At 33.3% G+C, this 14,826-nt stretch overlaps 1 protein-coding gene across 1 annotated transcript in view; it reads right to left on the bottom strand.

The window, feature by feature from the left end:
- The window catches only part of FAM227B (family with sequence similarity 227 member B), a 31,609-nt gene that overhangs the window by 9,946 nt on the left and 6,837 nt on the right, over positions 1–14,826 (bottom strand). The window contains exons 5-7 of the mRNA XM_064486358.1: positions 14,505–14,609; positions 12,211–12,309; positions 2,532–2,658 (exon numbers count right to left, since the gene is read on the bottom strand). Of these exons, the coding sequence (XP_064342428.1) occupies positions 2,532–2,658; positions 12,211–12,309; positions 14,505–14,609 (331 nt within the window). The remainder of the gene's footprint in view (positions 1–2,531; positions 2,659–12,210; positions 12,310–14,504; positions 14,610–14,826) is intronic.

Raw genomic sequence — 14,826 nt, 5'->3', positions numbered from 1 at the left:
CTCTCCCAGACTTCAGACAATACTATAGAGCTACAGTCATCAAGACAGCATGGTATTGGTACCAAAACAGACATATAGACCAATGGAACAGAATAGAGAGCCCAGAAATGAACCCACAAACTTTTGGTCAACTCATCTTTGACAAAGGAGGCAAGAATATACTTTGGAATAAAGACAGTCTCTTCCGCAAATGGTGTTGGGAAAACTGGACAGCAGCATGTAAAACAATGAAGCTAGAACACTCCCTTACACCATATACAAAAATCAACTCAAAATGATCAAAGACTTAAACATAAGGGAAGATACAATAAACCTCCTAGAGGAAAACATAGGCAAAACATTATCTGACATACATCTCAAAAATTTTCTCCTAGAAGAAATAAAAGCAAGAATAAACAAATGGGACCTAATGAAACTTACAAGCTTCTGCACAGCAAAGGAAACCAGAAGTAAAACAAGAAGAAAACCTATGGAATGCGAGAAAATTTTTGCAAGTGAAACCGACAAAGGCTTGATCTCCAGAATATATAAGCAGCTCATACGACTCAATAAGAAAAAAATAAATAACCCAATCCGAAAATGGGCAGAAGACTTAAACAAGCAGTTCTCCAAGGAAGACATACAAATGATCAAAAAGCACATGAAAAAATGCTCAATATCACTAATTATTAGAGAAATGCAAATCAAAACTACAATGAGGTATCACCTCACACCAGTCAGAATGGCTGTCATTCAAAAATCCACAAATGACAAATGCTGGAGAGGCTGTGGAGAAAGGGGAACCCTCCTACACTGCTGGTGGGAATGCAGTTTGGTGCAGCCACTATGGAAAACAGTGTGGAGATTCCTCAAAAGACTAGGAATAGACTTACCATATGACCCAGGAATCCCACTTCTGGGCTTGTATCCAGAAGGAAATCTACTTCAGGATGACACCTGCACCCCAATGTTCATAGCAGCACTATTTACAATAGCCAAAACATGGAAACAGCGTAAATGTCCATCAACAGGTGACTGGATAAAGAAGAGGTGGTATATTTATACAATGGAATACTACTCAGCCATAAAAACCGACAACATAATGCCATTTGCAGCAACATGGATGCTCCTGGAGAATGTCATTCTAAGTGAAGTAAGGCAGAAAGAGAAAGAAAAATACCATATGAGATCACTCATATGTGGAATCTAAAAAACAAAAACAAAAACAAACAAACAAACAAAAACAAAGCATAAATAAAGGACAGAAATAGACTCACAGACAGAGAATACAGACTTGTGGTTACCAGGGGGGTGGAGGGTGGGAAGGGATAGACTGGGATTTCAAAATTGTAGAATAGACTACACTGTATAGCACAGGGAAATATACACAAAATGTTATGATAACTCACAGAGAAAAAAATGTGACAATGAGTGTGTATAAGTCCATGAATAACTGAAAAATTGTGCTGAACACTGGAATTTGACACAAGATTGTAAAATGATTATAAATCAATAAAAAATGTTAAAAAAAAGTTAAAAAAAACTAACTCAAACAAAATGATTAAGTATGAGAGTGATATAAAATTTACATACAGAAATGAACATGAATTTTGGGGGGACACTATTCAGTCTACAACAGGTCTATAGGAAATTTGTTCTGTTTTTGTCACATTTTTTTCTTATAATGTTTTTATATGAATGCTATGTTCATTTTCTTTTTGCTTCTTGTATTTGAATTAGTTGGATTTTTCTTTGTAATTAGGAGACTCTTGTTTGTATGTGTATTGATTGGGTTTTCTCAGGGTTGTTTTCTAGTGCTTACCTCCCAAGGACTTCCTCCTTAAAATATGAAACATTTTCTTATAGAAATGATTTGGTTACCAAGAACTAACACAAAATAGTTTTTAAAAATGAGTCAAAATTTGGATGGAAAGATTTATAAGAAGAACTAGCACTTGAAAACAGTCAATAGCTTTTGGTAGTCTATAATGGTATAGTAGTCTTAGAAAAAAATACTGGGAAGGTCATTCCAGGAATGTCCTAAATCTTCCCCTAAATACTCTTTGAGAGAATTTTACTTCCCTTCAGGTTTTGAGCCCTACCACTCCTACCTAAACAACAGCATGATTCAAAAAACAAATTTTCCTTGATTAATGATCATATGTTCTACAAAGAACTCAATTAGCTCCAGAATTTACCCAATATTATTTGCTATAAAAATGCCAAAAGTGTTCCAAAAGCAGCTTAAAACATTTATCTTCCAAATATAAAATATATATGGCATGATTTTCTTTTTGTGTTATTTCGGATTTCTACAATAATTCCACTGCCTATAAAATTATTTGGCTTCTAAAATGAGTAACTGATTAATATTAGTATAACAATTTTCAGAAGAAAACGATTAATCATTATTATTTTAAAATATAGACATCAATATGCTATGTTTTGTAAGGCAAAGAACTACAAATGTTTTGACTGGAGTAAATGAAATACTACAATTCAAAAGTTTTAGGTACTAAAATAAATCATCAATACTTAAATGACATTCATACCTGACAACCAGAGAAAAATGGTATTCCCTAGATCTTCTTTAAATTCATCATTAAAGAGATTACTGGATTCTGGAAATGCTTTCTGGAATGTTGCATAGATAGCTTGTGCCAAACAATCAGGATACAACTACCAAAAATAGTCATATTAGAATAATTTCATATAACATATCTCAACCACCAAAAAATTATTATTTGTGAACTGTATGTGTCCTTTTTTCCTTATAGCTTGCTTTTTGCCATTTATTACTTCTTTGTACCTCTCACTGAGGAATGTGAAGAAAGCAGAGCTGAAAATAAAGTCAGCCAATTTGTGTATGTGTTAGCATTTTGGGAAAAACTTTAATTTGGGTAAAGGATGAATTAAGAAAAGGTTTGATGATTCTACATTTATTTCATTTAACCTTTCTATTCATATCCTCTTTCACAAAAAAGGATATCCTCTTTCAGGTCATTATAATAAAAAGCATACATTTTTTTAAATTGAAATATATTTGACATGCAACTGTGTAAGTTTAAGGTGTACATGTTGATTTGCTACATTTGTTTACCACCGCAGCATTAGATAACACTCTATCACATCATGTGTGTGGTGAGAATAAAGAGCATGTTTGAAAATAACTGAAGCTCACCTGTTTAGGTGAGTTAATGTATTATAATAACAACTATAAAACCATGATCAGATATCAACAAATAAATGGCACTACTAGTATTCTATTAGACTTAAAATCCCTAAATTACAAAGTGACTAAATACAGAAAGATATTAGATTTTTATATTAAAGATTTAAAATATTTTTATTTACTGTTTTGGTATTCTGCATTCAAAAAGTATTCACAAATATTTAGCACTTAATAATGTGAAAATAATGTAAAATTTTAGAATTGGAAGGGACCTTAGAGGTCACTGTCCCAATTCCTGAAACCTGTAAATGTTAATTTATAAGCCTGCAAAAGGGCTTTGCAGGTATCATTAAAGATCTTGAGATGGAGAGATTATTGTAGATTATCTGGTGGGCCTCAAATGTAATCATAAGTGTCCTTACAAGAGGGAGGCCGAGGAAATTTTTACTATAGAAGAGGAAAAGGCAATGTGGAAGAAAGAGACTGGAGGGATGTGAACAGAAGCCAAGGAATGCTGGCAGCCACCAGAAACTGGAAGAGGAAAGGAATGGTTTCTCCCCTGGTGCCTCTTAAAGAAACTAGCCCCACTGACACCTTGACTTTAGCCCTAGAACAGCATACACACAAACACACACACACACACACACACACACACACACACATACACACATGACTTAAACAGCACGTATATATATGAGACAATATGAGACAAGTTTAAAGCCACTAAGTTTGTGATAACTTGTTACAGCATCAATAGGAAACTACACAGTCACCTAAACCAGTAGTGTTCAAATCTGCTGGTAAGTGATGGCATTCTTTGAAGAACTTAATTGGGGGGCGGGGGTGGCAGGCAAGAGAGGAGCAGAAGGGAGAATGCTCTAATATACTGATATATTTAATTTTATTGAATAAACCATGAACATTTTTACTACCATATACAAACATATATCATAATTGTGGTATATAAAATCATACTAAAATTAAAATTAAAATGTTGGAAAAGGTGAGTAAGGGGAGCTTTTGAAAGTTTTCTGTGACTATCTCACCTTTGGGAGATTAGAGGTAAAAGGGATCAAGTGTCAGTGTTGGGAAAATTTCTGAAGGATTATCACTATATGACATTGAAAGATAGTGAAGTATAAGCCATACTAAATATGTTTAGATTCAGTTAATTTCTACTCAACAGTGAGACCAGGAGATAATTTTTTGATTCTTAAATATTCATAGATCTCTCTCTCTTTGGTTGGATAAATCTGATGAGCCTATAGTAACAAAACCCCACCTATCTGAGTGAGTTAAAAATAATGGAAATTGGTCAATGAGATGAAGTGCTATTTCCACTTAAATAGCTCTGGAGGCAACAGACCTGTAGGAAGGTGGCCTGGTTTTTTAGCATAGAAACAGGGAGAGGGAGTATTATAAGAAGACTGAACACAGGTCACGGGGTCAGGTCACTAAGGTGTACTTTGTACTTCTTGTTTGTTCTCAAGTGAAGCTTTGAATCTTGGTTAAACACCTTCTAATTTCTCCTTAGAAAAAGTCACTGAACATAGGGATTTAGGAAAAAAATCAAAAGGCATATCCATCCCAAGAGAGAACATTTGGACCATAAATGTAGGACAAGAAATGAGAGAATGAGAGATAAGCAATGGTGCCACTACTTCCTTCTTTGTTCACGGTAAATAGACCTTTTATCCCTAAGAGCCCTGTGTTAAAGCATGCTTGACTTCATCAAACCATGCAAATAGGCAGGACACACCACAAAAGCATAGACTTGGTGAAAGATTATGGATAGCAGAAACAGCTGGGTTTGTCATCTCTAGATAACTTAATTACCAAAAATCCTAACCATTAACTAATTTTTCCCCCGCAAATGAGAAATTTAATATTAGCAGAGAAAATCCTAGTCTATCTTTCAGAACAGCAGAGTTCTACAAAGCAATTCATGAATCATGGATCTAATCAACCTCTTCATCAGATGGACAACCAGCTGTGGAACTGAGAGACTGCAGGGCTTGCCAGGATCACCTGGGTAATTAGCAGCAGATTCCAGTCATAAAGTTAAGTCTCCTTATTCCCAGGCCACTACAGGTTTCCTTCTTTGACACTGCATGTGTATGTTGTGAGATAGCTCAAGATTGAACATAAATATTTGGCAATTTAGGTTTATGTTTTCATCATGAAGGATATTTATTTTTACTTTAGGTTTTACCCATGGAAACATGTACTGACTCCAAAATATTTACATATTTCTGATTTACAAATGTCAACACAACAAAGTACTTGAATGTGGCTTCTCCTTTGAAATGCTAGATGTTTACATTTTGAAATACTCAATGAAATTCCTACATATTTTCATTTTGCATTACTCAAGAACATCAATTTTTTAATCAAATTATTTTTATAATAGACATAGTAAAACAAATATTTGATTCATAAATGTGTCCTTTATCACATCAGGTACTTAGTATTTAGGCTTAACATGAACTTGTTAAGTCCTTTTAGATCAAAAGATATATTATAAAGTAAAATGAAAATGATAATTTTATAGATAAAAAGAAGTATCAAATATATACATGGAATAAGCCAATAGTTTTCAAAATTACTAACATGCAAACAAATACCTATACCACATTAAAGAGATTCTGTAAGGCTTTTAGTCAGTAAAATACAATATTCTGGGGTGAGGGGCATAACTTAAAATATTACCATTATTTACTCTACTTCAGGCAATTTTGCTCTGAGTAACAAAGTATGTTCTCATATGTGTTAAGTAAAATAACTTTTTATATTTCATGTGCTGTAAAGAATAATTAGCATAATTATTTAATTTGTATGGTTACCTGAAAGAATGCATCCTTTCGACTTAGAGGTACGCTCATGAAAAGTGACACATAACTTTCTGAAATTCTATCAAACAGGAAATCTTGATTTTCTCTGTCAGGCTTGAGAAATAAAACATGAAAGGAATTTAAATTATTAATATTACAATTTAAAGTTAGAATTTGCATAACATCAGTAATTCCACCTATTCTTAAAGGGAACTCAGTTGCTATAGAGGAATGAGCATAGGTTTTAACATTATGCAGACCTGAATTTGAATGCTGGCTCCGTTATTCATTAGCTGCACTATCCCAGGGCAAGTTAATTAAGTACTGGTTTCCTTATCCACTAAATGTAGGTAATATATACATATCTTAAAGTAGTATCTTAAAATTAAATAGGGACAGGGATCATGTTTTGTTCGACTTTGTATTTCAAGCTCTCAGCACAGTACCTGGCACACAAAGCACACAAACATTTGATGAATTAATGAAGGTTCTTGAATAGTAGTTGACACGCAGAAGGCAAGCAATGACTTAGTTGCCTTCTATTATTCTATAACCATTCCAACTCTTTCATCATCAGTAACTTAGTATAAAATTGAAGTGACTACTGGGATGAGACAGCCATTGCCAGTACTGGTAAAACTGTGACATGATAGCCAAACTAAAAACAATGCAAGGAGAATGCTGTAAGGAAGAAATCTGTAGTTAACAGTAATGTCAGTATTAAAGTGCTCATGTAGCACCTTGAATTCTTGCTCTATTAAGCAATGAAGAGATAAATCAGAGTCTAATACTAGGAATTAAGCAATAAAAATGAATTAAAGAGTCCAAATTCATTTATGATGTCAACTGTAGCACAAGCTGGCATTAATAAGTTCTGGTAATAAAATTTTAAAATTATCAAATTTAGTGGTAGTTTTCCATGAAATTAGCAAGCCAAATGACCTGGGATTCATAAGTGCTTAGGATCCAAGACCTAAAATGCAAGTTAGTTATCACTAAGATTAAGTCTCTCTATTTTGGTGGTTGCATTGATACTCAAAAAGAGTAAGAGAATTATTTAAGGTTATATATACATAGTTATGTAACTAAGAGCCAGACTAGAATCTAGGTCTCCTTACTCCCAAGCCAGGTCTCATGTTTGTGTTAATAAGTTTACGGAAGGAGTAACAGAAATAATGATAATGTTAGTAGTTAAAAATTCTTGATCAATTACATAATAGGCAGTGGTTCTAAGATTTAGGGTTGTATGAGAATAAAATGAGATTATATACATATATTATTATATATATAATTATATATATTTTATATATATATATATAAAATTTACTAATTAACAAACTTGGCATGTTTCAGCTACACAATCTACACTTAATATGTATGGAGAAAAAAAATTTACTCCAGAATATGTCTTGGATACCATTCAACAATTCAATAATACAGTTCAACCTAAAGTCCTCACCATATCTACCGCCACAGGAAACTGAGTAGCAAAATGGTATGGTAAATTTTTGATATGCTTGAAAAGAAAATATGCCCTATAGTTGTTGGATATTCAGGTTACTGATATGTTCATTAGGTTTAGATATTTAACATATGTTAAATCATACTTCCATTCCAGGAATACATCTCATTGCTCAGAGTGTACAATCCTTTTAATATACTGCTAAATTCACTTTGCTGGTATTTTGTGGAGGATTTTTACATCAATTTTCATCAAAGAGGCTATTGGTCTGTAGATTTTTTTTGTCCTTATAGTATCTTGGGCTTTAGTATGAGGGTAACGTTGGCCCCTTAGAATGAGTTAGAAAGTGTTTCCTCCTCTTCAGTTTTTGGAAGAATTTGAGAAGGATTGGTGTTAATTCTTCTTTAAATGATGGTAGAATTCATCAGTGAAGCCAACTGGTCCAGGGCTTTTCTTTGTTAGGAGGTTTCTGATTACTGACCAAATCTCCTTACTAGTTACAGGTCTGTTCACATTGTCTAGTTCTTCAAAATTCAGTCTTGGAAAATTACATATTTCTAGGGATTTGTTCATTTCATACAGGCCATCCAATTTGTTACCATACATTTGTTTATAGTACTCTTATAATTCTTTCAATTTCTTTGCTAGGAACGTTCCCACTTTCATTTCTGGTTTTAGTAATTTGAGTCTTTTCTCTTTTTTTCTTTTTTCTTAGTCTACCTACAGGTTTGTTAATTTTGTTGATCTCAAAAAACTAACTTTTGGTTTCACTGATTTTCTCTGCAGTTTTTCAATTCTCTATTTTATCTATCTAATCTTTGTTATTTTCTTCCTTCTGTTAGCTCAGGATTCAATTTGTTGTTCTTTTCCTAGTTCCTTATGTAAAGATATGTAGTTCCTTATGTAAACATGCAAAATTAGACTGTTGATATATTGTTTTTTGACGTATTTACAACTATAAATTTCTCTTTAAAGCACTGCTTCTGCCACATCCCACAAGTTTTGGAATGTTGAGTTTTGTTTTCATTTGTCTCAAGGTATTATCAAATTTCCCTTGTGATTTCTTTGAGTCATTGGCCGTTTAGGAACTCGGATACATTAACAATGGGAGAATAATTTGTACATCCAGTTGGAAACAACTTGGCATTATCTTGTTAAATTGAACACTTTCATACCCAACAGTGCAGCAATTCCATTCCTTACCTATCTTGTAATTTATGTGTGAGAGCTGGACTTTATTTAATAGAAGACTAAAACCTGAGGCATCTAGTATTTACGCTTGGGAATAGGCATATCTCTTTTGTTAGCCTTTAGGGGTTTGAGTCAATTAAGCCAAAATGTTAAGCTGTATTTGGGTTTTGTTTTTGCTGTGGTTACTTTCAGTGAAACATATGCTTCAAATTCCTCCTGCATTATCTTGTTTTTAGGATTCTTGAAGAACCAGATTTTTGAATTCATTTCCTCTAATTCCTTCTGTTTTTCTTTTTATTGGTTTCCTCTCTCATATTCATTATTTCCTTTCTTTTGCTTCCTTTGGTTTTCATTTCTTTCTCTTCTTCTAGTTGCCTATGGTAGAAGCTTAGGTCATGGTTTTCGAGAACTTTCCTTACTTTGAATTCAGGCCGTTTAAAGCTCTAAATTTCCAAACACTGCTTGAGTTACAGCCCACAAATTTGAATCTATATTTTCATTTTCAAGAAGTTCAAAATACTTTTCAATTTCCCTGTTGATTTCTGGTTTGACCTACAGTTCCTGAGAAGTGTGTTATTTAGTTTCCAAATATTTGAATATTTCCCACATAGCTTTCTGTTATTCATTTATAATATAATTCCATTTTGGTGTAAAAATATACTTCGTATGACTCGAAGTCTTAAAATTATTAGGATGTTTTCCTAGCCCAGAATATAGTTGGTAAAGGCTTAAAGTGTACTTGAAAAAAATAAGTATTCTGCTGTTGTCAAGAATGTTTAGTAAATATCAATTAGATCCATCAAATTGGTGAACAGTGTTGCTTAAGTCATCTGTATCATTCTATATCATTACTGATTTTCTTAACATACTACCAATTATTGAAATGAGGTGTTGAAATATGTAACTATACTTATAGATTTGTCTATTTCTACTTAAAGTTTTAAACATTTTCATTAAACGTATTTCAAAGCATTTTAATTAGGTGTATAAATATTTATGATTGTTAGGTCACATTGATGAATTCACTACTTTATCATTATATAATTATTCTCTTTTTCTCTGGCAACATTCTTTGCTTTGAAATTTGCTCTGCATAATGAGTTCAAAAAAGTTGTGATTTTGTCGGTTATATATGGCTTGTCTTCGTTGTTATATGGGTAGAAGTGATAACACTTTTCTGCCTTCTGAATCTTTTTTGGAGCCAAAGTCCCAAGGCCAATTTTATAAACATTAAGGGTATATTATTATTGGAATTCTTCTAGTTAAACACTGTCAGGGAAACTTTTGTCATTAGCCTATACATCAGCTAGAAATTTCTGCAAGGTTGTGTTCTCACTACCAGTAGAGTAACAGTAACAGCAACAATAATAATAAAAGTTGGACACTTACTATAAACCTACTTCTATGTAAAGAAACAACTTCACATCCATTTTCTAATTCCCAATGAACAAATCAGGTAGGTAATTTTTTAATTTTATGAAAGATTTTGAATAGTTACTTATCTAAGTCACATCATTTCCCAAGTAGATAAACTAGTTTGTGAAAGGCTGATCTTGATTCTATTATATTGAATCCCACATTACATTTATGTAGTATTTCAGAGTTTACTAGGGATGTTATTCATGTCACTTATAGTACAAAAAAACTTAAAAGGTGTATGCTATTTTTAGCTGTTTTTTAAAAATTTTTTATTTTGTTTTAGAGATAAGTAAAGCTCAGAGAGACTTGACTAGCCCAAAGTCTCATACTAACTACCGGGAAAACAAGATTTAAAATTTTAGTTTCCTAGATTCAAGTCCAGCACTTTTACTACTAGATCAAGCTACCACTAGATCATAGGCAACAAAGGCAGTTTGCTTTTATATCACTCATCTAACAATGACTGAAACAAGTTTTAGAGCCAGCATGCTGAAGCAGGCTATATTCTAGAGCAGAATTACACGTTTTTTTCTTATTACACTATTGGTAATTAAATTGTACAAGTGGCTCAGGGTTCTATTCCAGCTGTAGTTATGAAGTCAATACTGTTTTCATTCATAAAGTAGATCCCAAAATAGACAGAATGTATGTTTTGTACTCACCTGAAAATGCAGTACAGCTTTAAATATGAGCTTACCCAACAAAATATTCAAGGAGTGGTTCTGTTCCCACACATTGATGGTAAATGCATGAGCAACCCACCATACTTAGTTGGTGAATTTAGGAACCTCAGGTCATGTAATTTATCTAGTTCACTGGCAGATATATATAAACACACACACAAACACACACACACATAACGATGTATATAATATACAAACTATATATATGTCTGTGTGTATATGTATTTTAAGTATAATATTTTAAAATTATTACTAAATTACTGTATTTTAATTTCAGAAAGCCAGTAGTTTTAGAAAATAATTTACTTGAAGATAAGATTTCTAATTCTTTTGCTATTCCAAGGATAATCTTATAAATGTCAAATGTGACTAATTTTTTGTGTCAAATCTGTTTGTTCAAAATAATAAAGTATTATATGGCTTGACAAAACAGTTTTTAGGAACATTGCTAGATTATGTTTCCTTCAGAAACTTGTTATATTTAATTATAACAGATTTAAGTGGGAAAGTAATGTTTCCTCTCTGTTATCATGAAAAAACATAAATTTGGGATCCAGATCTAGAGAAATAAGTTTAAGGTAAGGAAACTGATTTCACAAATTTCCCTATGTAATTACCTTTGTAGAACTGATACACCACTTCCTATGCCTCATTCAACCCTTAACAATATCAGAGGTACAGGACGGATACTCTTACCTAGAATTGCACTGATTATTCTAACATAAAGCACTAACTAAACAGTTGGTACATAAAATTGGTAACACCCATTCCTTCACAGTCTGACATTTCTGTGAGAATCCACAAGCAGTTTTCTTTGGGTAATCTGAGCCGGGGAGGAGGAGAGCTTGGCCTGTCTTCAGGCTTCCCTGAAGGGGCATGGCACACATTCTTAATGCCCAGACAGTAATCCCCACCATCGCTCTCCTCCTCATTCTTCCAGACCCAGAGGCCCCACAGCAGTCCCTGGTATCCTCTAGCGTAAGACTCATGTCCTGCTTATTACTTATTGCTCTTATTGCGGAATTCCCAGGTATGCATGTCTTTGTCTTTTGTACCCTAAGCAGAGTTTTTACCTTTCTGAGTCAAGTGAGGACCCTCTCCCCATCCAATCTGTAGACTGTTTTCTAAATGAAACCTTCTTTGATGTCACTGATCTGCAGTGGGTTTTCTGTTTAGTGTTCATCAGCACATGACAGTATCAAGTAAAGCTACAACTTTAGCATTCACTGTAAGTTTGATTTCACTAATCTTGTTCTGCTTAATAAAGACTCTGGATCTTTGAAGACTCCTATTAAAGTTTTAACTCTTCTGAAAGAATTCTAGATTTCAGACAGGATTTCTAACATATGCAGAATACTTAAAAACCAAGCTCTGTGACAGAACCAGAAAGACATTTTTTGAACCACTGCTACCTCTACTGAAAAGTTAATTATGCAAATCCACTTAAAAAAAGTTTTAAAAATATCATTGTACCTTAAATTTATGGAGAAACCACCACCAAAAGGAATCATGCAAAAGAGCAATAGAGGCTTCTGAGAGAAAATGAGTCCTCCAGATCTTAAAAAATTTCCCCTATGGAAAAAAAAGACATACGGAGATCAACTTAGTATACATTATAAAACATGTTAATGTAAATAGGCTTTATAAAGAATATGTATTCAATAGTTACAGACTGGCACTGTTCAACAGAAATTTAATGGGAGGTATATAAGCAATATTAAATTTTCCAGTAGACATTTTAAAAAGTAAGGTGAAATTTAAGTGATATATTTTATTTAATCAAATATATTTAAAGTATTATCATTTTAATATATGATTAGTATAAAATTATTAATGAAACATTAACAATTCTTGCATTCTTTTGGGTACCAGCTCTTTGAAATACAGTGTATATTTTATACTTACAGCACATCTCAATTGAACACTAAATTTTCATCATAAATACTAGACCATAATTAGTTCATAAAATATATGGTTGTAATTTTGTTCCAGCCATATTGAAAGTTGTTCAATAGCTGAATCAAGTATTAGTTTTTAAATTTATATATAGTTAAAATAAATAAAATTTTAAAATTGAGCTGAGTCACACTGGGGACATTTCATATGCTCAATAATCACATGTGATTAGTGGTCATTGAAACGACAGTACAGGTTAAACCAAGAACAGCAAAAATCCAAGACACATGCTACAATCTCCTTTTTATGCTGACAACAGGTGTCAATAATCATGGAAATCTATCCCAATGGGTCCATCCTAAGTCTAGACCCTATCTAAATGCAGTGTTCTTTCTAAGCAGTCGATCAAAATTGGCACATAAAATCAATTTACCATGACTACTAGAGACTATAAATCTTGGTTTCAATAGGTGCATTTAACAGATCATTTTATCTTATTCACTCAAAGTTTTTAAATGCCAGATTCAGTAGAGCTCAAGATTTTTTTTTCATGAAATCCAGAGAAATTAATTTCTGTTCCTTGTGATTTATGATAGGTGTACATGCATCCATGCTTAAAATACAGTCTGATGTCAGAACACAGAATGTTAGAGTTAAAAAGATTATAGATTATCTACAACATTCATAAGATTACTTTAGCAGTAATTTGTATTAATTTCTTCTTAAAACAATAAAACCTTTCCCCTGAGGAAACTGCAAAACATAGTCAGGGAAAATAATAAATATGCTCACGGCCAGGCATAACAACTACCATTTATAGTTTTTCTCTTAAAAAAATGGATCAGGTGATTCTATCATGAGAGCAGGCTAAAACTTCCCTCTCACCAAAATCCCATAGAATATAAACGAGAATTGAAAACATCTATATCAGCACAGAAAGTAAGTGTCATTACTGAATCATTTCAGGTGGAGTTGTCAGTTGAGGTGCTCTGTGGCTCCCCAATGAGGAGCAAACAGGAGATCCAGACTAAGTTAATCAGACTGTTTCTTGGAACACTCTCTTGAAGATGAAACACTGAAGAGATACACTCTTCCATCTTGAAGAGAGTGAAAAATGAGTACAAAATAATGTTTAACGGTTGATTATACACCTTGTGATGGACTAGCAGGAGAGAAAATAGGGATTTTTGTGCTGAGATATAAACAGCCACAGGAAGGCTGGGGGTGAGGGATGGGGAAGACGGCCTACGAGCAGCCAAGTCCATTTCAGACAACTGAGAGGAGTCTGCCTGGCGGTACAAAGAGCATTGTTCAAATCCCCAGGAAACAAACATTTTTAGGTGACTACTTAGCATTAAGCAGTGGAAATCAATACCAGTAACCGCTCAACCCTCCTCCTACCCCTGGCAATCAATGGCCAAGGATCTAGTTACCTTCCTACGCCTGCATTTTTCATCAGTTAGCTACCCTATAGGGATGCTACTCAAAAATTCCCCAGACACGTGGAGGTTCAAAAAGTGGGTTGTGAGGAAGGGCTCTCATAAATTACTTTGGGATCAAAATAAGCAGGCTAATATATCCTGAGCTGATAGGGCAGGAAGAGGGAGGGGAAAACACCTGTTACAGTCACATGCCAAACCAATGCACACTAGTAACCTCAGCCGCCTGAGGCAGTAACAGAATCTAATGTATTATCTTCTGGTGATCAGGGTGTTAAAAAATATCACTGGTCTTTCCTGTCAGATATAATGCCCAAAAGAATTAAATCTTTCTTAACACCTGATTTGTCATAGCTTTCAATAAAGGTCTGATTCATTAAATCATACTCTCAAAAACTTATTATACAATAAAAAAAAGAATTGTTTACATACAGCAAAGTTATGGGCTTTTAAAATAAAAAGATAAATTCGTTCAGCATTCAGATGTCTGGGTAGTTGAGTAAGCTCATTTGTCTTGAATCCTGGGAAGCTGTAACCCTAAAGAGAGAGAAATTTGACAGAACAGGAATTACTTCACTCTTTTCAGTTCAGTAGTCTCATATGACTACAGAAGACAGATAAAGATTTAACTATTGTTCATTAACAATCATCTTACTTATTTTTTTACTAAAATAAGTGAAAAATACTTATCCCACCCAAGAAAAATCTTCATATTATCTGTTTCTATGAAGTTAAGAGTCCTGGCATATTTATA

Source organism: Camelus dromedarius, chromosome 5 (genome assembly GCF_036321535.1).
Source record: "Camelus dromedarius isolate mCamDro1 chromosome 5, mCamDro1.pat, whole genome shotgun sequence".
NCBI lineage: Eukaryota > Metazoa > Chordata > Mammalia > Artiodactyla > Camelidae > Camelus > Camelus dromedarius.
Note: the sequence above shows the minus strand (reverse complement) of the source record. Positions and strands in the feature narration are given on the sequence as shown.